At 40.8% G+C, this 23,581-nt stretch overlaps 2 protein-coding genes across 3 annotated transcripts in view; both read right to left on the bottom strand.

Annotated features, from left to right (window-relative positions):
* Positions 1-269: 269 nt before the first annotated feature.
* LOC125766320 (E3 ubiquitin-protein ligase TRIM9) overlaps positions 270-23,581 on the bottom strand; it is a 103,081-nt gene continuing 79,769 nt past the window's right edge. The window contains exons 5-10 of one of the 2 annotated variants that reach the window (XM_049432157.1): positions 20,963-21,122; positions 19,636-19,668; positions 14,990-15,129; positions 9,464-9,602; positions 4,513-4,746; positions 270-4,394 (exon numbers count right to left, since the gene is read on the bottom strand). In XM_049432157.1, coding sequence (XP_049288114.1) covers positions 4,105-4,394; positions 4,513-4,746; positions 9,464-9,602; positions 14,990-15,129; positions 19,636-19,668; positions 20,963-21,122 — 996 coding nt within the window. In that variant the 3' untranslated portion in view covers positions 270-4,104. The remainder of the gene's footprint in view (positions 4,395-4,512; positions 4,747-9,463; positions 9,603-14,989; positions 15,130-19,635; positions 19,669-20,962; positions 21,123-23,581) is intronic. The other variant, XM_049432158.1, reaches the window with a different exon arrangement.
* On the bottom strand, positions 5,584-8,833 carry LOC125766310 (kinectin-like). The gene is made up of 4 exons (XM_049432130.1): positions 8,478-8,833; positions 7,757-8,416; positions 5,822-7,683; positions 5,584-5,738 (listed from the first exon to the last, which is right to left on the bottom strand). The coding sequence occupies exons 1-4, from the start codon at positions 8,688-8,690 to the stop codon at positions 5,684-5,686; spliced, it is 2,790 nt and encodes a 929-aa protein (XP_049288087.1). The 5' UTR covers positions 8,691-8,833; the 3' UTR covers positions 5,584-5,683.

Consider the following 23,581-nt stretch of genomic DNA (forward strand, 5'->3'; position numbering starts at 1 on the left):
ATAGATTAACTTTACTTTTCATTGCAGACAAAAGGACTTCGTGTGTATTAGAACTATAAAAATTTCTATGTTTTCTAAGCTGAAAGTGATAGAAAATGTTGAAAGTTTCTTTCTTTTTCTTTTGGGATTTGATAACCCGAACCTTCGGTGTAAGATCACTTCACTTTAACTCAAATCGACGTTGACGACACATCTACGATTAATTTTTAAAACACAAGTGTAAATTAGTGTAAATTACATTCACATAAATTATTAGCAAATAAAACAACTAGTTTTTAAGGATTTTAATATGTTTTATTATTTATCATTGCGTTACCAAAGGATTACAAATTCCATCACTACACTGTCGCTAGAATAGTGTGTATCCCGTAAATGCGGTTGTCTACTTTGTTGTTTTCATGTTTTGTTGTGTTTAATTTTTCTTTGCGAAAAGCTCTACTGTTTGTTTGATCGCAATACCTGTCGACTACTTTCGGTGATGTGTTTCTTGCAATTGGTTCCATTTGCACTTAGCAAAACGGGAAAGTGCTGTTTTAAATGCTTCCGATTTGTTACCACTTTTTTTAACTTGTTTCTTCCCATTTACTTTTGGTTGCTCTCGTTTGATAATTGTTTCACGTGTAGATTTTTGCTAAAAACTATTTCATTATGCGTTATGCTTTGATTTTACATGGTTACACTATTAGAAGCTCTTTGTTATTTTCCATCCGGGTATGATACACACGATTCAGTTTGACTTACGGTTACGAAGCGAGCGAATACATTGCAGTATAGAAGTTCAGCTACAGCTACCACTGTTTAACTTTTACATTACAGGCTCGGTTGATCGTGGCAATTGGGTTCGAGTTCAAGTTCAATCCACGCGTATCAACGTTAGTTTATTTCTGTTCCGATTTATTGATCTAATGAATTGATTTTCTAACGTTGTGCGTTGGTTTTGTTGTGTATTTTTTGCACGGTAAATTTCAATTGTTCCATCTGCTTCGTTTTATCAGAAGTTTTTCTTCTTTGTGTTCGTTCTGTTGCACTTTTTGTTTACGTGGAGCACATTTAGGATTTTTTTCCTTTTTTGTTTCATTTTAGTAAATTGTGTAGTGCACATTCACAATGATACACACCTCATTTCGTTCCGATTTTGTTTCGCGTAAAGTTCGCGTTCCATTAACTACTTCGAGATTTGTAATAAAATAACTTAATTTTAAAATACAGTTCACTTTACAATTTGTACAAAATTAATGGCTTTTCTCGCTCCATACCATCGTTTTACCTCTGCCTCTGTATTTGCTGTACATTGTTGTGATTATGTTGTAGGGTGCATTTTTTCCGTTATGGCATTATTATAGTGTTATAGCCAAATCTGAATTAAAACAAATTGGTTCAATTTTTATAACTGCTCTTGCAAAAATGTGATAGCATGTGCTTATAGTAAGTTTATTGAGTATTACACTTCGTTTTCTTTGTTTTAAAGCGACATTACTTTATACCAAATCTGTCCTAAGATTGCTCATTCAAACGGCTTTGTTTTAGTGATGGGAATAACAATTCAGTAAAGTGAATTGAATCAGATTGAGCGAGTAAGTCTAACAAATAGAATCGATTCTTTAAATCGCCCTTGGAAAATGAGTGAGTTGCTAGTCATCGAGAAGATTTGAAACTTGACTCTTACTCAACTCACTCACGAGTCACTATCACTCAACTCACTATAACTATGAAGTGAGCTAAATAATTGTGAGTGAGTTACACCGTAAGTGTACCATAAAGATGTTCCGAGAAGGAAATAATTTACTCGCTTGTAAAATTTAATTCACTTATTCATTCTGAACCAGTATGCTCATCACTAATTTCATTCTTAAACTCGTCCAAAAGCGGCAAATGATGGAGGTTTGAACTACATGTAAATAAAATTAACGCATTATATACATAGTATTTATCTTATCAATTTGTTTAAAACAATAGCAAAAATTAACCTCCTTTTCCTACCTTCATTGACGACGTTTTTCTGCCGAATAAATAAAATCTCTTCCCGCTGTTTTGCCCTATAATAAAACAGGACCCCACAACAGGAAAAATCCAGAATCAATGTCACGTAATGTACAACTAATGATAAATATGATTTACCCTTTTCGCATCTGCTGCAAAGCAATAAAAGAAAGATCGACTGCAATAATGAACCACAAATAATTGAACATCACCACATCAACCCTAGAGCGGTCACGGCGAGTTAAATTCGAACCAAATACGCACGTGTGTTGTGTTGGCTTTTGTGTTCCAACCAATAATTGGATAGACGTTCCGTTAATGCTTTGCAGTGCCAAATTGACAGTCGGTCACTGTAGTGACAAGTTCAAAAATAAAATCGACACCGCTCTATGTTCTTCCCGTGGCTTGACCTCCGAACCTGGGAGGCTGGAACGTGCTGTTTCGCGCGGACAATTATAATGAACGTTAATTCAATATGTGCTTCTTACACTGGATTTCTGCTTTCAGTTTCGACTTTTACCTTGCCTGCAGTTTTTTACTCAAATACATTCATCGCAATGGAGTGCGATCCGTATTAATCGATTTCGAATCGATTTCACACATCCTTTTCTATAATGGTTGCACCAGTTATTTTAAATCTCGTGCCTTGCCGGGTAGTCTTTGTTTTGGGGGCTTTGTTTTTTTTTTACTTTCCAATCAGAACATCGTTTTATTTGCGATTATTTTATCATTTTGTTTTTTCTTCCTCTTCTGCCTTTACCAGCCAATTAATAAATCGCCAACGGTTGGAAACCGGGCCCAATCATTTGCGACTCGTTATATGCATGTTTATCACGAGTGTTGAATTTTTCATTCAGCATCATTTAATGATTATTCATCGATAAAAAAGGAAACACAGTTGACCCGTATAATTGCGTCGAGGTTTAACTTTTTTTTATAAACTGTGCGTTTTACTGCAAAAAAAAATCAAAACAAATGATAGAAAATCACCACAAACTAACGGTATGAATGTTTTGAACGCATCAAAAGTTACCAATTATAGCATTTTCCTTCTTACTGCTATTCATTTCATGTCAGTTGTACCATAAAAACTCTAAACAAACAGTAGATGGCACAACAACAAGTATGCAAATGCAGTACATTATCTTGTATCGTCCCAAGTGCAAACACTGGTTCGGTTTTGCATTAGCATAGCCGCGATTAATCGGCCGTGATCCGTACCGGTGTATTATTTTCTGCATTAATTGGACATAGAATGGGTACGGCAGCAACAAACAGTACCGTAGACACGTGCCCTTAAAAGTAACAATTTGCCGCTTTCACTGCGTTGCAGCAGCTGTGTTAAAGATCAGCCTTATTTGCTTGCGAGTGTAGTACGAGAAACCCAAGAAACTAGCTATTGAGCACCTTTTGACCTCACGAAGCATTCGGTGATCCTGAACACGAAAGGGAACGATTGAAACGAGAATATGCAAAATTATTTGCGGGCTCATCTCCTCAACCCAATGGCTGATTCGGTACATTTCTATTAGCATTTGCTACCAAAAGCTTCCCCTCGAGCGATCAGACAACGAACCGACGAAGGTAACGTTGTGAATAAATCGTGGGCAGTGATTGAAACCAACCGATAAAGCAATGGCGTTCCGGTTCGAAGTTCAGCCGTGGGAGAAATATCAACTGCTCTACGAGGAAACGCTTACATGTGTGACCTTTTTTTCTTCGTCGAGATATTGTTCACATTCTTACAGACATGCGATGCTTCAATATGATTACAAGCGAATGTACCATCTGTTTTTTATGTATCAAAATGTTCCAATGTTGCCTTTTAAACTGAGTGGAGGATATTTATATACAAAAAGAAAAGAAAAACGTTACTCCACTCCATAAACATTCTCTTGGACATATCGCCAACGATTATTTTTGATTTTTGTTGTTGTTTCTTAATTTAAAACCGCTGCTAAAACCTACTTGCTTAGGAGGAATAACTTTCTACACGTCACATACTACACAAACGTTCGCCCTACTTCGGTCAAACGTTAGTACCTTACCGTGTTAGCGAACGGACGAGGAACGGTGTGAACCTCGATCGATCAGATTGGCCGGGTCAGATCGTCAAACCAATTTCTAGTGATAGTCCATGCGAGGTGCATCCAGCCCAGTGTGCAGGGTCAGTGTCACGCCACGGTTGACGCTTACGGCCGGATAGAACACACCGTACAGATCACGGAACGCCACCGAACCCTGCGGCATCTCGTTGACGATGAAATGAAGCGTGTGCCGTTCGAGGTCGAGCAGCACACCGACCGTACTACCAGTCGAGATGCCGCCCTCGACACGTCGCTCGTGAACGCTGTTATGCTGGAACCAGGACCGCTGCCTATCGATGTACATCGCGAAGCCTTTGTCGTCTTTGCCTGTACCAAAATCGGAAAAACAGACAAATAAACACACATTAGTTGTGCACCGTATGTCGTAGTGGGTGAAGCAAGATGGTTGTAGCAACAGCAGCAGCATCACATTACGGCGACTTACCAAGCATCTTATCGCGGGCCACATCTAGCCGCGCCACGCCAAATGCTGGATCTGTGTCGGCGGTGTACTTGTCGATGGTAAACTCCCAGTAGTGTACGCCCCGGGAAAACCCAACGGAACCGAGCGCAACTCGGTGCTCCCATCCATCTGCCGAGACTGTTTGGTTTTCGTTGGAAAAGTTCAGCCCGGAGCAGGGACCGCCGCTAAGGACCGAATCAAATGTGAACCAGGCAACTGGAAGGAAAAGAAAGTAGATTTCATTTCGCTTGAGAAATCGATACATCGTAAGGGTGATTTTTTGTTGTTGTAAAATAACGAGCATGGAGGGAAAAAGAATTTTAAAGTATTTACAAAATGCTGAAAACCTTTCAATTCACCACAACTGATAATTCACCAAAAACGTCCACCTTTACCGTAGAATGGGTTAACCAATGAATAAAATTCGTATTTTATTTGAAGCTGTATATCACCCTTATTGCCGAAATAACGATTGAAGCCATCGGTAGGACGGCGAGTATAAATTTCCTCCATTCACACACGATGCTTGACGAAGCATAGAAATATCCTTTTTTTTAAATTGTATCCTGCAACACTCCTATCGCACAGTGTCCTATCGCACACTGACCATTCATGTTATTTACAAACCACGGACGATATAAAGCACCGTGAAAAAGGCATTTAAACAACAAACACACCTGAAAGGTGGAATGGTACGCGCAGAGAAGAAAAAACGGTTAGATCTACCGCAAATACCTCACCGAAATGGCGTTACATTAAACGAAAGGGGTTGAAATGGAATAGATACGAAAGGATTGCGTTGAGCATTAAAAGTTGGGACTGGGACTTGCTAGTGGAATTCTGTGGTAGCAATTTCCCGGTTCGTTTTAAGCATCACTGCGTTCGATAAATACATCACCGATTGTTGTGGATGGAGGAAAGATGAATGCTAACCACCGTAGGGGCTGGTTTATACGTTGAACATCAACCTATTCTTAAACGTTTAGTTACATTAAATCTTATAGGTATACTGAAATGTAGTATAGTTTCAAACACATTTCTACCATCGCCAGATTGTTCTTTAATTTATCAGCAATATTCGAATTTATTAGGAGTTTTTTAATCATTCCAAACTACGGTCAAATGAAGGACTACTCCGCCATGAAATGTTCTTTTAACTTCTCTGATGAATTTGTTTCACATTTTCCATCCATTTAATAGTTCGACGTCTATAAAGGGAAAAAGGATAAATAGTATGTTTGTATTGTATGTGGGTTGTAAAAAATCCTTGTATAGAACTTTCCTTCCATACCTCTGGATATCCACAGACGTTACATTTGAGTGTCTGTTATCGTCACTTCCAACTGACAGCGATTTATGTACCGGGATTGATGGTCTCGTTTCTAGCATGCCCGTCCAAAGGCTAGATCGATTCAGATGGCCCATATGACTAGCGGTTCGGCTGCGGTTGTCCTCATCCTGCTGCACATTCAAGCATTCGGCCGACTGAACCGACTGGTGGTTAGTACGGTTCGTCAACTCCATGTTCATCATGACCCGTGCATCCGTGATGGCCTGCCAGCACTTGGTCATGCTGTTGGCCAGTACCGTCACATTACGACCGAGCACGGCATTCTTCCGCGTGATGGCACTACAAATTTCCTGCAGCAACACGTACAGCTCCGCCACTAACAGCAACTCTAGACCGCCCTGAGCTATCTTGAGAGCTATCGCTTGGATACAGTCGCATGCAGTCGTTCCACTTCTCAACGGACCCATCGAGCTGCGTCCCTTCAACGTACAGCGTTTGTTAAGATTCTCCTGCAGTTTCTCGAGCTTTTCGAGTGAACTGTCCAGTTTGTTGCGCCCAACGGAAGCTCCTAAGGCATCACCGTTCGCATCGTCATCATCGTACGCATCTTCGTCGTTGTCGGCATCGCTCTCCGATTCGGCCTTTATTTCCTCCGTTTCTTTCTCATCCTGCTCACTGCCCAGCTCTTCCTTGATGGAAAGTGGTTCAAATTGTTCTATTTCATCACTAATTCGGACGCTCTTTCTCGATTCCTTAGAAGGATTAGACACCACCTTGTCTATTGCATCCGCGTCGTACATTGCCAGACGGTTTCTCAGTTCAGCAAGCTCTTCCTGACATGCACGAGCGTCATCGGCAGGCATTGAAGCCTTTCCTTCAGCGGTCTCCTGAATGTTTAGCTTGTTCTCGAGCTGCTCAATCAATTCGTTCTTTTCGGCCAGCTGGGATAACAACGAATTCAACTCAGCACTATCGACACCAGCTTCCTGCGGACCGCCACCCTTTTCTAATGCTTCTTGTAACGTTTTCAATTTCTGTTCCCTTTCCTGCAGGTCTTTTTCAAGATTAGATATTCTTTGGAGCAGGCTTGCATTTTCTTCCATACTACCGGAGGTCACAGGCATCGCATTAGGGACGTCTTTTAATTCGGAAATGAGTTGCTCCAGCTGAGTAATTTTGTTGTTCTTTTCTACACAACATTCCGTACCACCTGCAGTATCATTCTGATTCGGAGTACCTGATGATTGCAATTTGGCTAAGTCTTCCCGAAGCTTTCCATTTTCCTCCTCTAATGCATTTAGCTTCTCATTTGCTGCAAGTAGTTCCATTTGTCCTACCGTCACATCCGATGATGTGTCACTGGTTAGCTGTTCTAGATGCAGCTTCAACCGTCCCAATTCTTTACAATCGGCCATGGAAGTTTCGCGCAGAACGGCATACTTATCCGTTGTTTCCTGTAATTGCCTTTGACACTCTGTTAATTCTTCCTGAAGATCGAATAATTGCTGCTGATATACTGCACTCTCATCAGTCATTGTCTTCGTACCACTGGTACCTTGAATGGGTTCGGTTCCTACTCTGGACTCGATTTGTTGTTTAAGGTCTTCGACATGTTGCGTCTGCTCAATGATACATTTATTAAGTTCTTGAATTTGTTGCAGATATTCGGCGCAATTCGGGCACGTGGTTTCATCTGCTATTTCACGATCTTCATGAGGGATATTTTCTATCGTTGTTTCGGTCATGGGTGTTTGGGATCCATTCGTTGATTCATCGAAAAGACGATCATGGGATGATCGATCCAACATTTTTACGTGACCCTTCAGTTGATTCAACTCAACTGATTGTTGTTCATACATGTTCTATAGGGTTTGATTATAGGCAAATTAATGAATACATCGAGGCCAGTAGCTTCCTAACTTCTCTTCAACTTACCACCAACATTTCAATCTGATCCTCACACATTTCTCTACGGTGTAGTTCGTCTTTAAGGTTCTGTTTCAGCTCGACTGCCTTCAATCGGTATTGCTGTGCGCGCTGCGCTTCTTCTGCCAGCTCACGCTTTTGTTGCGTCAAGTTATCATACTCGGCTTTAAACAAAGTCAGTTCACTTTCCAATCGGTCATAGTCCTTCGCCTTAAACTTGAGAAAATTGTTTTCAGCCTCAATGTTTGCCCGATCATCCTGATTATCACCACCTGCAGGATCTGCGGCCGTTTGTAATGCTTTAAACTGGCCCCGCAAGATCTGCATTTCCTGTTCGAGATCTTCGTTATAGTCCCGTAGATCAATGATCATTTGGCTAATTTCGGCGAGTTCCTGCTCATCGAACTGATTCGTTTCACGTTGCTGATCCTGACATGCAACGATCCGTTCGATTTCAGCACTCAGCAGGCGGTTCTCTTCTTGTAATGCATTCACTTTTTCGTCGAGTGTTTCGGTTCGTTTCACCAGCTCTTGTTTGGTCTGTTCTAGCGATTCGATCGAGTTATGCTTCTTTTTCGCCTCATCCCTTAGACTCAGGATATAATCGGCCAGATTATCAGCATCCAGACGAACTAGAATTTCTTTCGTTAGTTCTGCCCCGGAGAAGAACTGTTTAAAATTAAATTACTTAAGTGTGCCCCCAAAGCTATCAGTCTAACGAGATTCTTACGTGTAGCGGAAGTTTTGCAGCCTGCGATAGTGCTCGATTGGCGACATCCCCAATGAACTGCGACTGCTTCAACCCATCTCGAGACCAAGCACGATGGTCGTAGCAAGAACTGTACGATTTCAGTACTGCATCGCTACGCTTGCGACTCGGTAGTGTTGGACCTTCGTTCGGGAACGCAATGCTTAGGAACTGTTTTTGGGTGGTGTACGACATCTTTACAAAAGCAGATGCGTTTCTTAGATTGTCTCAAGTGCTTCACTTTCTTGCTCCTCAGCCGAAAAACACTACATTCGCAACGGATGCTGATGATGAACCCTAGCTACTCTACACTCCACCAACACCCTGCACGATTCGACAAAGACTACTAGAAAATAGTGTCATTTCGTTAAACCTCAAACATTGGTTACTAAGCAACACTTTTCATACGGACGAAATTACTTTTACAAAATAGGCTCATATTTTCATCTCATTCGTGAAACGAGAGCCCAACAAGCATGGCAAAAGTGACACTAATGAGAAGACGGCATCATTACGTCCTTGGCAAGAAAACACTTCTTATGTGGTGCATGTACCAATCTTCTCAAGCATTCACTTCGCTTTTGGAGTTCTTTCACAAAAGGGAGTGAAAAAAATGCAATTTTCTCCACCATAAAACAGAAGAGACACGTGCTGCAACGAGGGTTTAGCTTCCGTTCCCGTGAACAAGTGCTTAATCTGTGTGTTTGCAAAATACGACCACCATTGCGATGGTACATTATTGTTGTGTCCTTCCCGGCAACTCTGTACATATGATGCAGGGGTGCCAGCAGAGAAATGCCACACTCATCTATCACGGCGTAATCCAGCATCCCTTGGTGGTGAGTTTTTTTTGTTGTTGTTTATGCTATTCTACGAACCTCACTGGCTCTTCACTTTATTTCAATCAACCACCACCGCAACGATGTGTGTACTCAGAGCGTAACGCTGCAACAACCGAACCGACTTACCTTCTGCCGTCTGTAATCCAATAAGCTCGGAATATTCACCCTCACCGGTGTTGTTGAAGGCTTTAACACGTGCGTTGTACATTGAGTTGAAATGCAGTCCGTCGACGGTGCAGATTGTTTCCTTGCCGCAATAGACCTCCTGTACCGAGCGAACGAATTAAAGAGAAATTGAAGAATTTGTTATAAGAATAAGAGTTCCTAGTTTATGCATTTTGTTGCGAGCAGTATTTAAAAATTTAAAGTATTTAAAATTGTTTTGACTCTATAAAAATCGTCTCCATCATACTTTAAGTTTCTCGATTCTTTTTTTGTGTAAAAAACGTAAAAAAAACATACCGTACAATACTGTCTGACATATTCGGTCATGAAATGAATATTTATGCAACTGTCGATTCGCTGTCTCGCAGCAGCACATCAATTGTACATGGCACACCCGGGACAATGGTGCAGTCCTGGTTGAGCAAAGAGGACGAGTTTTGAATTTTTAATTCCCCTCGGTGGAGCTTTAAGTAAACCTTTGCCATTCACCTTCACCACCGCACGGATCGATGTTTTTCATCATTATACCAGCTCTTTGGGGTTTGCAGCTTGGGGTAAACATCTCGAGTACAACAATACACTTAAGAGAGGAAAATGTTGTTTTATTTTCCACTCCGTTGGAAATAGACGACACAGGTGACTCATGTAAATTTTATTCACAAAGAATAACCCATGGAAAAGTATCTTAACTGCATGGAGATTTTTAACGATTTTCAGTATGATCAAACGAAGGAAAAATAAACATTATGAAAAATAAACAGTATGAGAGTATGTAATGTGGAAAAGTAATGAAATTGTAGTATAAGATTTTGTTTTTGAAAAATCATTAAGCGAACAATCAAGGGCAAATGTGACAAAAAAAACTAATTATCTATATATGATTAAGACTATTATTAATTATCTCGCTGAATAAAGAAGACTATTGATTTTTTCTTCTTTTTGGTTTAACGATCTCTAAGGTTATGCCGGCTTAGACCGTTATTTCTGTCTTACTAGACTTAGCCGCATAGTAGGTCCTTGGTACCCATCTTTTTTATTTGGCTGGTAATTGAAAAAAAGATGCGTAAATACTTCTCTCTCTTCTTGGCTTTAACGACCTTACAGGTCACGCCGGCCATTTCTGGCTTACTAGACTTATTTTACCACGTAGCCAGATAGTCAGTCCTTGCTACGGGGGGACGGTCCGGATGGGATTTGAACCAGGTTCGGCCGTGTGGACTGGCGCCGTTTATCACATGCACCACCGGGCCGCCAAATACTTAATACTTGTCAAAATGTGTACTTTAAAGATGAAATAACAACTTTTAGCTGGATTGTGTTTTGCCTATTTAAAAATAAAGAATCCAATTTATAAATAAAAGTGTACTACAGGTACAGGTAAAATGCGTGAAAAATATATGAAGAAAAGTTCAACTTCTTTAAGTCTTTTGAATATTGAATTTTTACATTTTTTTTTGTTTTTTTTCCTTAAGGACGACCAGGCCCCGAATGTCTTACTTATGCATTTTTCCATGGCGATTTACTCTTTGATATTCATCTCAGATATTCGTGAAACTTCACATTATTTTGTCGTGTTTTATTATTGTTCCAAACAGGCTGACTGTATATCTTAATATTTTAGATTGATTTTGCAGTAAAAAAAATCGTATAAAAAAACTTGTTATCAACATAGGTTATTTAAGTTTTTTTTACTTGAGCTCATATACGGCCATAGCGATTTCGACCTACTTTATCAAGCAACCGCTACGTATGCGGTACCACACAATATCAACTCACCACCGTGCATAAACGATTGCTGGCTGTGTTGTAGAAGGCAATTTTGATAAAGTGTTGGTACGGAACAACCTTCCCGAAAAATCCTCCCACCCTTTCCAATAACCACATTCGAAGCGTTATCAACCGTGCTTAGAACCCGTGCTCCCCTTTCGTGTCTGAAGATGCAAAGTTCTCCGACCACCGAACAACGTCACTTGACATGATACGGTCGGTGCATGGCCTGCAGCCATGTCGTAGAATGTTTCTACCCTTGTGCGTCGTCTGCTGCCATTGCAAAAATATTACACCAGCTAGCCGACAACCGAAGCGCGTCAGCTTCACCATTAAGTCCGGACAAGAACGGGGTCCGGGAGGTCGAGCGATCGCGAGGGTGGCAAATATGGAACCGGAATGGCATTCCATAAGATATGAAAATCGCTTTCGCTGTGGTCTCTGTTCAGCAGATTGTGGGAAGGAAAGGAATGTACGGTGCACACAGGACAACAACAAAAAAACACACACCCCAAAAGGACGATTTCAAAACGCGATAGTAGCAGGACGGAACACAATGTGTGTATGTGTGCTATTCCGCAAGTGGGTTTGTATGTGCAATATTTCTTTATTTTCCTACGGAATAAGTTTTTTGTTTTTTCTTGCCTGCACACAACTGTTCTAATGCTGATGGAGTGTCAGACCGGAACCGGAACAAAAGGCGACCGGCCCGTACAAACACTGGGCGCGCACGTGGTATGTCGGATGGGATAGTCCCATCGGAGTCTGGAAAGGAATGTCATATTGCTCTCGCAAAAATAAAGTCATTCGTACGTACGGAGGCGGGTTTGCTATTGTTGTTGGAGGAAAAATGAAAAATTTTATGCACGGCTGCCATCCCGGGGACGTTGATTGTTTGTCGGTCGAGGTGAGAATCAACTTAAATTTAGATCTGTCTGTACGGCATTCGTTCTGATGGGTGGGCACAGATTTGTGTTGAGGTTGAATTTAGAATGAGTTGTGTTTTTTTTTATCAGCAGAGCATCATGTTGATTCTGAGAATATTTTCCTTCGAGAATTTAAATGCAGATATATCACTAAAGAAGAATTTTCTTACTCCTATTGCTTCTTGTCTATGGTGTTGTTATGAAGAATAATAGTAGCTATTTTATGCAAATACCTAACGTTTGCATCATCTTCCTAATAATAAAGTAATAAGCTACAACACAACGTTTTTTTGATAGCGGAAGTTATATGATATTTTCGTGATTTCTTAAAAGAAAATTAAAATTATATCTACCTTAGTATTACATGAAAACAGTATACACAATAAAGAGTACAAGATTGAAAAAATATTGAACAATCACAAGAAAATGAATTTCTGGTAGCAAAAATTATCAGAATCCAAACCATTACTAACAATACAAAAGAAAAATTCAAATCATTTAATTGACAAGAAGAATTTGTCTAATTTCAGTTTTTGCCAAAATGGCGGACGTTCTTCTGAGCAAGGCGGCAAACTTCGTGAAATATAAACGAAAAGAAATTAAGGAAATACAAATGAAACTGATAAATTGTTTAGTAATGGAATTATTACAGTTTCCCGTATCAATATAGATGTATATTTATGAAATGATAATTCCTACAATTCCTACTTTCATTCCGCGAGCTCAAACGTTAACAGTTTACTTATGGTAATTTTTTGATAATTCAAAACTCAAGTTTACTACAAATGCTACAAATGTTGTAGATAATAAAAAGAGATTACGATAAAAACCAGTTTTAAGCAAAGTGAGACTGACCACATTGACTACACTTTACTACTACAAATAAGCTACCTTTAAACAACCCCCCAAAAAGAACCATATAATGAAGTCACGTTGACACCAAGGGTGACAATTGACCAATAGTAGAGTTTCTCCCTTTTTATTCATTTTAGTTGATGCAAGAAAACTACCGTCCTATTACTCAACAGAATGGCCCACCGGAAGTGGTAAGGCTACTTACGAAACAACCGCTTTCAAAAAGGTTTTCCCTAACTTCAATGAAACGTAAACGAACTCGGTAATATGGATAAGGACCAAAAAAAAAATAGTTAAAAAAATACCTAGGAGTGCTGCTAATTTACCGTGTTTCTCCGATTTGGGAGTAGTCCACTGCCAAACCAAAGCAACGACGATGGCCATTTACTTCGTTGTGCGTGTAGTTTCATCCCCTTACTCCGGAGCAAAAAAAAAAACCTTATCCACACCACAATGAACGTTACAATTTTCCTTGCCCAAAAACCACACGCGAACGCGCGCACACACACACACCCGTCGTCATCATCTTCATTCATTCAGGCCACAAATGCCTTTGTCGTTGGAATGCATTAGTTTTCTGTCGTCCCAAAACCCGGAAGCCATTTTCCCCGAGGGAACATTCCACGTGTTACCCGAGGGTAGGAGGAAGCGGGAAGGGGGCATGGGGTGCCACCGGGTCACCGGGGGGTTCCGTTTCGTAAGCGAACAGAACCTTTGGGGTAGCAATTTATGTGCATTTTTGCCTCTAATGATCCGTACAAAGTCGACGTCGGACAGCCCCGGTTGTTGATGGGCAGGCAAAAGGTCAATCCCTTCTTGGGCACTGGGTTTTTGGACAGCTTTTACCGCACCAGCTCAGATGGTGCTGATAATGCCTCACCGAAGTTATAGTACGTTTGATGAAGGCACTATTTTTGAAGGCAGGAGAGAGCGAGAGAGGGTGAAGGATTCTTGTTCAACTACAGCCAACTCACGTACAACTCTACCGGGTGAGGTGACACTTTGATGTGTTCAGGAAAAGGCGCAACAAAAAAAAACCATCTACACCATTTCTAGGATTTCAACGCATGCGAAAGATGCCAACCAAGAGCGCGCGGGGAAGGTTTCCGGAGGGATTTCAAACTTTACGACAACGCACCATAATGGAATTCATTTCGTACTAGACATATTTCAGTGTACGGGACGTGTGAGAGATTTTATGTACCTTCAACCACATGGCGAGAAATGCAGTAACTTTGATACCGTTGGGTTATTAAGTTATTCGAATATGTTTTATTTTATTTCGCTCGTTTGTTAGCACTGTTGGGCCGAACCGAAAATCTAGCTGCATTTTTATCAACTTCATGACCTTTTTTAACGCAAGATATTTACCCTTCCATATGTCTAGGGAATGCATGTTGATTTACTTATAATTGTTGAATTAATGTATTAATGCTATAGCACAGTGATAGTACTTTGTAAGGCTTAAAGTAACATAAATCAGAACAGTATTATTTTCTTCTCTTCTAGTATGCTGATACATATCAAAGACAATCGACAATCTTTTTCCTTTCAAATAGCATTTTCTTCTCGATCATAGCTGACATCAATGGAACTACATTCGTAACGAAACGTTGTCCATTGTAAATAAATCCCCAAAGTCATCTTCCTGTCTTTGCCTGAAGCTTTTGATGCTGCCATTACCGCTTGTATGCGATAAATCCTTGCGGTACACAACCACCCGACTAACAAAACCGATTGGCTGAGGATGTCTTTTCTTGCTCCTAGCAGAAGAGTTACAGAATGTGCATAGATGAAAAGCAACAGACACACCACCGATTAGGAAAAAGCATCTGTTTCTGATGTGGTTTTAGCGCTTCGTTCCTTTAATCGAACCGAGCACACTGCAGATTTGCAAACGCCGACCAATTGTAAAATGTGCAACCAGTATAACACTTACCCGAAACTCGCCACCGTTCCCATCGTCCAGCTCGAGCACATATCCTTGTACGAACGAATGGCTCGGCGCCTGCCATGCAACAGTTACGGAATTATTCTCTGCCGAGCAGTCCTCCGGTATGATGACGGGTGCTAGGGGCACTGTGGAAAACAACAACGTTGAGCATTAGCAAAAGGAATGGCGAAATGAAGGATGAATTATTTAAATTATGAAGCGTTGCGAGGAACATTCCTCGCGCCCGTTGACTGCACAGTTCCGTGCACAATAAAGGAAGCTGCTGATACTGAAACGGAAGGGTTGAGGAAATAGTGCTGCCGAGCACTGGAAAAAGCTTTTCCAGCTAATGGGAAAACCGTGCGAACCATGGCGAAATGGAATGGTAAAAAGTAAATGGAGCAATTAAAATTTAACGTAATCATAAATACTTTAAAACTATGCTCATTGGGAGGAAAATCCGTCGATGCGCTCGCTGACTCGCTGAATGATCGTCGTTATGAGCCAAAAAAAAAAGTTCTGTCCTGTAATGCGTCACTAATGTAGCATTATGGTATAATACCGTGGGAGACAAATAATATAATATATAAAATCTGATTAAAAAAAAACTAGGGAAAAATATGTTTTATGGTTGATCTGATCAAATTGAAGCTTTTCTTGAATTCCTATTGCTGTTCTTGTCTACGTGATTTATACTAACAATGGGAACTCCGGAGTGAAATTAAGAATCCACTCTGACTCCGGAATTGTAAAACCGAATTCGACTCCGAATTACTTTGGAGTCAACTTCGGAGTCAAATCTGGGGCCAATTCCCGTATTTCTCCGTAGTCAAAACCGGAGTTTAATGAGATATCGAATCCAATTTCCGGATTCCGGATAAACGGTGAATTTTTCAGCATTGTACCAAACGCATATTCGAACTAGTTTTGGAATAAGTTTTTCATAGTTTTATTGAAGTTTTCTTCATATTTTCCTTACATTTTGTGGCATTCTTTCACATGTTTTCCCAAAGTGTTTTATTAAATTTTCACAAGTTTTAAAATGCTTCGTTTTTCCAATTGGAGTTCTCCATGGTTTTCTTATAGGTTTCAAATTGGTTTCTTTTGAGATTTCCACAGTTTTCATTGGTATTTTTCATAGCTCTCCATTGGTATTGAAATTGAGTACCAACGTTTTGACAGCTCCGTTATCATCGTTGACTTTATTTAAACAGCTTTCATACAGCCGTTCATATTTCGGAATGAGAAAGTCCTGGAGTTGGATTACACCGATTCCGGAAAAAATAGAATTTTACCCATCACTAATTCGTACGGCCAGAATGTGGCCCATTTTCTCGAATAAATTCAATATAAGGCAAAACTGCGATTATTATTCTAGGTAAATTTGAAGTAAAACAACAAAAAGAAATACAGAATACATTAAATTAATTACATCGCTGATGATCATTTTTAATCCGGTCCTGAGAAAAGGCGCCTAAAAGTATGCAAAGTATGATGCATAACAGTTTCTCTTGTTGATTGAGCAATTTAAAAAGCTCATTAACGGGTCCGATCGTGACCTCCGTAAAGCAACAAGTGAATTTCTAAATAATTAAACTTTTTAAAAACAAATTTTGAAGGTCAATGGGAGCAATGGAAACTCATGCATGTATCTTAATAAAGACCAAACTTTATCGGACACCACAAACTGTAACAAAGAAAGTAATTATTGAACTTTAAAACAACACAAATAAAGCTAAATCTAAAGGTGTGCTGTACCATCAACAACCTGCCACAAACATGCCAATCGCCAGACAATGTTGCAATTTTCAACTCAACAACTGTAACAACCACAATCTACTGTGCTAGCTGCTCGAGTTGATTGAATGCATCGTTGCTGCTGTTGACGCCTAAAAGTGCTTCTGCATGTGCGATACGGTTCAATAATGACCGGTCAATAAATCACCGCCACCGACAGCTTGTGAACAGATGAAGCAAAAAAAGTGCATAAAATGAAACAACGAAAAAAAAAACAATTCTTCCACAATGAATATTTTGCTTAACGATGTGCAAAAAAAAGGAACACGGCACGGTTGCTTTACACATAAAACACACCATCCGCGAGGCGAGTTTTTTTTTTTTGGTGGTAAAACGACTGCAACGACGCTTTATGCATGGCGTGCGGTACCAGTTGAGATAGCACGTAATACGCACCCGTTACCACTAAGTGGCAGTAAGAGAGTAGCAATGCAACAATGTCGTGTAACTTCACACTTTATCACATCCGGGGTCGGAACGCACCTAACGTAATGGAGGAGGGCAGGTCTCTGCTTATATCGTTTGCGTTTATACCGTTGCGTACGCAAGTGTATGGCCATCTTCCATTATTGGGAGTTTTCTGTGTTTTCTTTTTGGATGAGCGTTACAGCGTTATTATCAGTGCAGCATGACACTGTCGGTTAGTGCACATAAAGCCCTATGAGTGTGCTACAATTTAGGGACGGTGCGTTCCGTTGCAGTGTGGTTGATTGCTACGGGGAAAGAGAAAAAAATGCAACACCCCAGTTTTTCTACCATTAGCTTTTACGGGAAGCTGTACCCGGGAACAGCATGGTAGTTAAATCGATACCGATTAGTATCTCAAATCACACCGTACTTTGCACACAACCAGAGCTGCGTATTGGGAAAGATTCTGGAAAACATGCCAAACTCAAACAAAAAAAAAACCTAAACCTCAATTTGTGAGTGGTCGCTTACTAGCAGAATAGAAACAAAAAATGGTAAGAGCAACAAAAAATTCGCCAAAAACCAGCCGCACAAATTCCCAGCCGGACAAGGACATCATCCTGCCATGTAACGAAAGCCTTCTGCGATGACAGACCTGTTTCGTACGGAAGCACATGATCGATGAAGCTTTATGTTTCGATGCACCGTAACGGTTTGATACAACGTTGGGTTCAAGCAAATTCGGAGATGGCCACAATCAGTGCGGTTAGCGTTGTCAAGGTTTTCGAAGCGCTAGAGGCGTACGTTTTTTTTCTTTTGTCCGCACGCCTGCACAACGCTTTTCTACTATTTCTACTATGGGATTTGGTCCTTTGCTTTTATCGGCCTAATCAGAGCCTTTCCCAGCGACAAAGTGAGTACAGAGTACTGTAACTAACGATTGCCTCTATACAAGAAATGCAGGGAACTGTTACTGTGATAAAACGAACAGCACCATGGGAATGAATACGTGTGTATGGAAAAATTTCCACGTTAATTGAGAAAATTTGTTTTTTTCTTGTAATAGTAACAAGTAAATCACGTAGTCTTCTAACAATATATACAAAAATTTAAAATTCCAAAAATTCTAATGTTCAACTCACAAAAAAGTGAATCATTTACTATGTTTTTATGGAAAATGAAATTGCCATACTAAATTTTACACTTTTTACAACAAACTTCTAGATCTAACATAAAAAGAGCAAATAAATAAAACACTAAATAAACAACTTGTCCTTTGCACCACCATCTGATTGGTATTTATAGAAAAGTAGCTAACAAAAAAACTTTTGTGCGCATTGTTCAACATAAAACTCGACGAAACGTTCCTATCGATTTTTCAACCCTGGCAGACCCTGTTTTGATGAAACATTAGCAACACCCAAAAAAAAAATGAAGCAGATTTGCAAAATTGAATCCAATTTAAATCGAGGACATTCGGTTAATTTCGAACCGGCTAGACACGCGGTGAACGGTTGTTTGAACAGCCCACTGTGCCAATGTTGACACGCTGATCGAACGTGGATGGAAAAATACATCCACCCGGCGCTTACCAATCCCATTCGACCGAGGGTGTCAAGTGGGTGTTTATGTCCACAGTGCCCGTGCTTCGGAACGTCTACCTTCGTTTCCCACTTATTCGTTCCCTCAGTATCAACAGCGTGAGCGGGGAAGTATTAAAAGAACACGATCCTCAGCCTCCGATAAGAGGATCGTTCCGGATGTACGGGAAAATCGGAGTACACAATGTACGAAAACACTCGTCGAAGGATGTTTTTGTTGCGCTCAAGTGTCCTTGCCGCAATAATGTCACCTTGCTGACGTGGTGCCCGTACGGTGAACGCCACCATAACCGGGGCTGCGATGATAAAGCCTACAGTCGCTGCTATGTATGTTATCGTGCATGCTGCTGATAGAGTGCGTTCGATTTTCCCAGCACATTGACAAAGAAAATGCTCCCTAATTCTCCGTTCTCTTTCCTGCAAAACGTACTAACGAATCGGTTGCCAAGGCTTAGTGAATAAACGACGAGCAGTGGTACTCCATTTTCTATTCCGTTGTTTTGCACAATCAGTTAACAACATTGTGCAGGCCGCGAACGTACGAAGCTGGATTAGATAGTAGCAACCAATTTTACGCATTGAATGAATATTTCAATATTTGGCATAATATGAAGGAAACATATGGAAACATAACAGAAATTGAATAACAAAACCCAATAATACCCTTTGAATGCGTAAATATTGCGTGTAATAAATTAAACGAAAATACTTTCACAAAGAAAAACATATAAAATTAAATTATATGCTAACTTAACACAGCGTGAAATCAAATCACCACAAACACATTAATAAAAATCCAAAAATGGAATTGAAAAAAAAAACATTTTGTTATCTACATTTTCTCACCTGCCGGTAGCCGTTCTTCGCCTTCCTTGGCGGCTGCATGAAATGAGTGAAGAAGGATAAGAGAGAAGGAGAAAAAAACAGGTTAAGATTACCATACACGCCCGCCACGGTTACATCTAGCGATCGTATCTTGCGTGTCAGTAGCGGAATGGCAACTCTGTTGCTGTGGTGTGATTGCATTTCCCATCGATCGCGCGGCGACGGTGCAATTAACGCATTCATTCAGAAGGTTTTTTGTATGTACGCTGCTACTTCACAAACCTACTACCTGTTCGCCGTAACATTTATGCCGTTGGTTCCTATCGATCGGACATGTTGTTACCAGCAGAGCATTAAAAACCCATTGCCTCAACCACTCTGCCCTCGGGAGAGCAGGTCATTTTTCCCCGTTGCTGTGTCTCGTGTGTGGAGCTTGCCACCATGTGCGGTACTACTTCACGAGTTAATTAAAATTCAACTGCCATCGAGTATTGCCGCAAATTACCGTGCCGAATGGCATCGATGTAAATAAACGGAGGGAACTCCTGTCCTGTCCATCGGCAAGGCTCGTTATTAATAGTGCATTTCGCAACGGGTCGGGAATAATTAATACCCATATTTCTCACCAGCTCGAGTCGCAAAACTGAGAAGATTTTGATGATGTTTTTCGTTTATCTTTAGAAGCACTAATGACACGATGAATATATTCACGAATGGGGGACACAAATATTGGATAAACCAAAACGAGTACATCGTGTGGAGGGTTTGGGCATAATGACCAATTTAGGTATTGATTCCGAGACTCATGAGAACAATGATAAAAGAAATTACAATTTTTCTTTATGTTAACGTCAAATCGATTAGCGACCTTCGAAAATGAATACATTACAATATTGTACAAGAAATCTTTATCAATTAGTTTGCTACCAGGAAAAGAAGATTTTAGTTCTTTTTTGGATTTTTATTTTGTTTTTTTTTTGTTTTTTGTTTTAAATAATTCTGTGAACATCTACATATGCTCAAGTAGCTTCTGTACGTTCTACTTTAATTCTACCTTAATAAAGCGCCAACCGAATGTTGGGCTGCGTGAGAAAATCTTAATTCTGTCTTTAATTGAGCACGAACTATGCAGCTCGTGCATTGTTTCACCCAGCATGGGGTGTTCTGCGTGCTGCATAACACACCTTGAATAAATTAATTCCACCCACAAGGGACAACCGTTCGGACACTTCTGCGTGTGCGGGTTCTTATGTGGTGAAAGTCACGCCCGAAACCCGCCTTACACAAACCCTTCTTATGCCCCGGGGGGTATGAACGGGGATGGATCTTACCATGTACGGATACTTACGCTTCATCTGTATGAAGTTGAGGTTATCGATGGCGCGAATCACCGACGAGTCGTCGAGCGTGAGATCGATAATTGGCGATACGCGTGGGGCCGCATTAGTAACCTCCTGGTGCCAGGTCATGTCCGTGTTGGCGACGCGGTTAATTAACATTGAGCCCACCTGCAGCCGGGAGAACCGAAAAAGAAGCAGAAGAAAGGAAAGATAAATACATCACAACGAAAGACGAAAGACATCGCCAGCGATGGAATAGAATCGTCAACCCCAATGGCAAGTCGGAATGAGTTATGTTTTTATTTTCTAAACCCTATCGGGAGGTGTTTTGTCGATACATTCGTGTCGCATGTAGCATCGGGACACATTTATTTCGTTAGTTTCTTTTTCTTATATTTCTTAAGCGAATGAACACAAACCACAAACGCCCGGTCGCTACTTAAGGCTCTTTTTGCGGTTAAAGCCTAATGCACCTTGCACGTTTGCGTAACTGCAACCGCAAAGAAGACAACAGGCCCAGTGTACAGTGCATAGACGTATCTATTACGAACCGATGTCTCTTTGTTTGATTTATTTCTTGACCTTTTCAACCGACGACCTCCATCGTACCGCAATACTCTCTATTTAAGCAGGCGCTTCTCGTTATGTTATTCCCGCTATAGTAGACGAAACCTGCATCACTGAAGCGGACCCACCAGTGTCAAAAGTAAATGAAGTCTAAAAAGTCGTGGCCGCGACGAGAACCCCATATTTGGAGGAGGCGTTGAAAATGTCTGTCAAATAGTATATTGAACGAAAAGAGCGAACGGGTTGGAGCTGATGCAGAAGGTTAGGGAGACGGTGTCACGAGTCGAATTTCAAATGCTGCCCTAACCGCACGTGCTTTTTTTTCAGAATGCTCCGAATGTAAACCACGCCATGTTGGTGGGTTGTGGTCATCGTTATGAAATATGGTGGAATCGATGAACGCATTTTCTCACAATAAATCAATGCTTTTATGTAGTACCGAGCAAAATCATGTGAAAAACTGTTTTATGCTATGGAATGGTAAAAGCGTGTAAAATAGGGTTTACTAAGCCTTAGTTATACGTTATACAACTAAGTTATACACTTCATTCAATGACAGCATTTATTATTCTTCATGCTGCGTATGTGATTAACTTGCGAATTAAATTAGATGCACATGATTGAAGTATTGATCTATGTGTTCCAAGCCCCCAAAATAAATCCATTTCCCAATCAGCATCGAATAATTAAAGCTACTAATAAAGGTTTCACTGTCCACGTTACGCTTCACCTGATCCAAACCATAAACGGTTAGGTTTTCGTAGGCATAGGTTGTACGCCCGACAACCACAACCAATGGCCAGGCTTTACCCAGTAGAGGTGACCACAGAAATCGATTGCCAGTTTCAAAGAGCACATTCCAGCAAACGATGGACAGCCATTAGGACACTTGGTGACTGATTAAGCGGAAATGCCGTGACTTGTGGTGGCGGCACTGATATGTGGCTATACTAATGTACCTCACCGGCAAGTCCATCACACCCTTTTCAATGTTGGTTGATTGGAAGGGTGCATTTGATAATTTCTCCCGGGAACCACCTATACGGAGCATTGCTGCGATTCCCTTAATGGTTCACATGGAATAGAAATCATGAAACGGTTGGTAATTCGTAACATCAAAAAATGAACTTTTAGTTGTTTTTTGTATGAATGAATGTATGAGAACGAAATAACGTTTGTAATGAAAATTATTAATAAATAAAATAATGAAACCGAAAGATTAATAAACGAATAAATCCGTTTGGAACACATGAAACATTTGCACAATATCTTCAAAACAAGCGCCACCATGGATGGTGTCTGGTAAATATGCACAAACAATATCCCATATACAACAGCAAAGCTGAAAGAGGAAGTGAAATTTGCAACGAAAGCTGTATTTGTACAAATGTATGTGAGAAAGGAATTTAGAAGTTCAAAACAAATTTCGCTTTATTCATTTAAACCCAAATCCAAACTGCCCCAGTTCAGCCGCGCGCGCCGCTTATATCCCCTTACCGCGCTGAACTCACACTCACACACACTCGCGTTCATCCTCGCTCACACGCTCACACACACTCTCGCTCACACGCTCGCGTCACCCAACTTCACACGGCCTTTCCTCGACAGATTCTTCCGCCCCGGAGGATCTCCAACGTATTACATCCGGTATGGCTTCATGTGTGATGCAGCCGTCGAGGTCGTCTTTGGCCCTTCACCGTTGATTTTCGTCACATCGTACCGATCATGTGGTCGAACACTCGTTATCTTGTACGGACCAAGATATTCCGCAGCATACTTCCGTCCAGGGCCGAACTGCGTCCGCTTGATGACCACCAAATCTCCTTCCTTGTAGACGGTTGCCGGTCGCGCTCGTAAATTGTAAGATCTGCGTTGCTCTTCTTGCGCCTTGTCGATGCAGGATCTAGCTCCGGCCCGTAACTTCTCTCGTTCGTCGTTAAATTGGGCCACTCGAATTTCCTCCATGAGCTCGCCCAATCGGAGATCGCCCTCGTTGCGCATCGGTACGCCAAACATGGCTTCAAATGGAGATACACCGATACTACAGTGCGGACTGGAGT

Source organism: Anopheles funestus, chromosome 2RL (genome assembly GCF_943734845.2).
Source record: "Anopheles funestus chromosome 2RL, idAnoFuneDA-416_04, whole genome shotgun sequence".
Classification (NCBI taxonomy): Eukaryota; Metazoa; Arthropoda; class Insecta; order Diptera; family Culicidae; genus Anopheles; species Anopheles funestus.

Excerpts from the sequence above, each read along its gene's own strand:
- LOC125766310 (XM_049432130.1), bottom strand. The coding sequence starts at position 8,690 with ATGTCGTACACCACCCAAAAACAGTTCCTAAGCATTGCGTTCCCGAAC. Across the intron at positions 8,417-8,477 it reads CTGCAAAACTTCCGCTACAC|TTCTTCTCCGGGGCAGAACT; the intron begins GTAAGAATCTCG and ends AATTTTAAACAG. Across the intron at positions 7,684-7,756 it reads ATCAGATTGAAATGTTGGTG|AACATGTATGAACAACAATC; the intron begins GTAAGTTGAAGA and ends CAAACCCTATAG.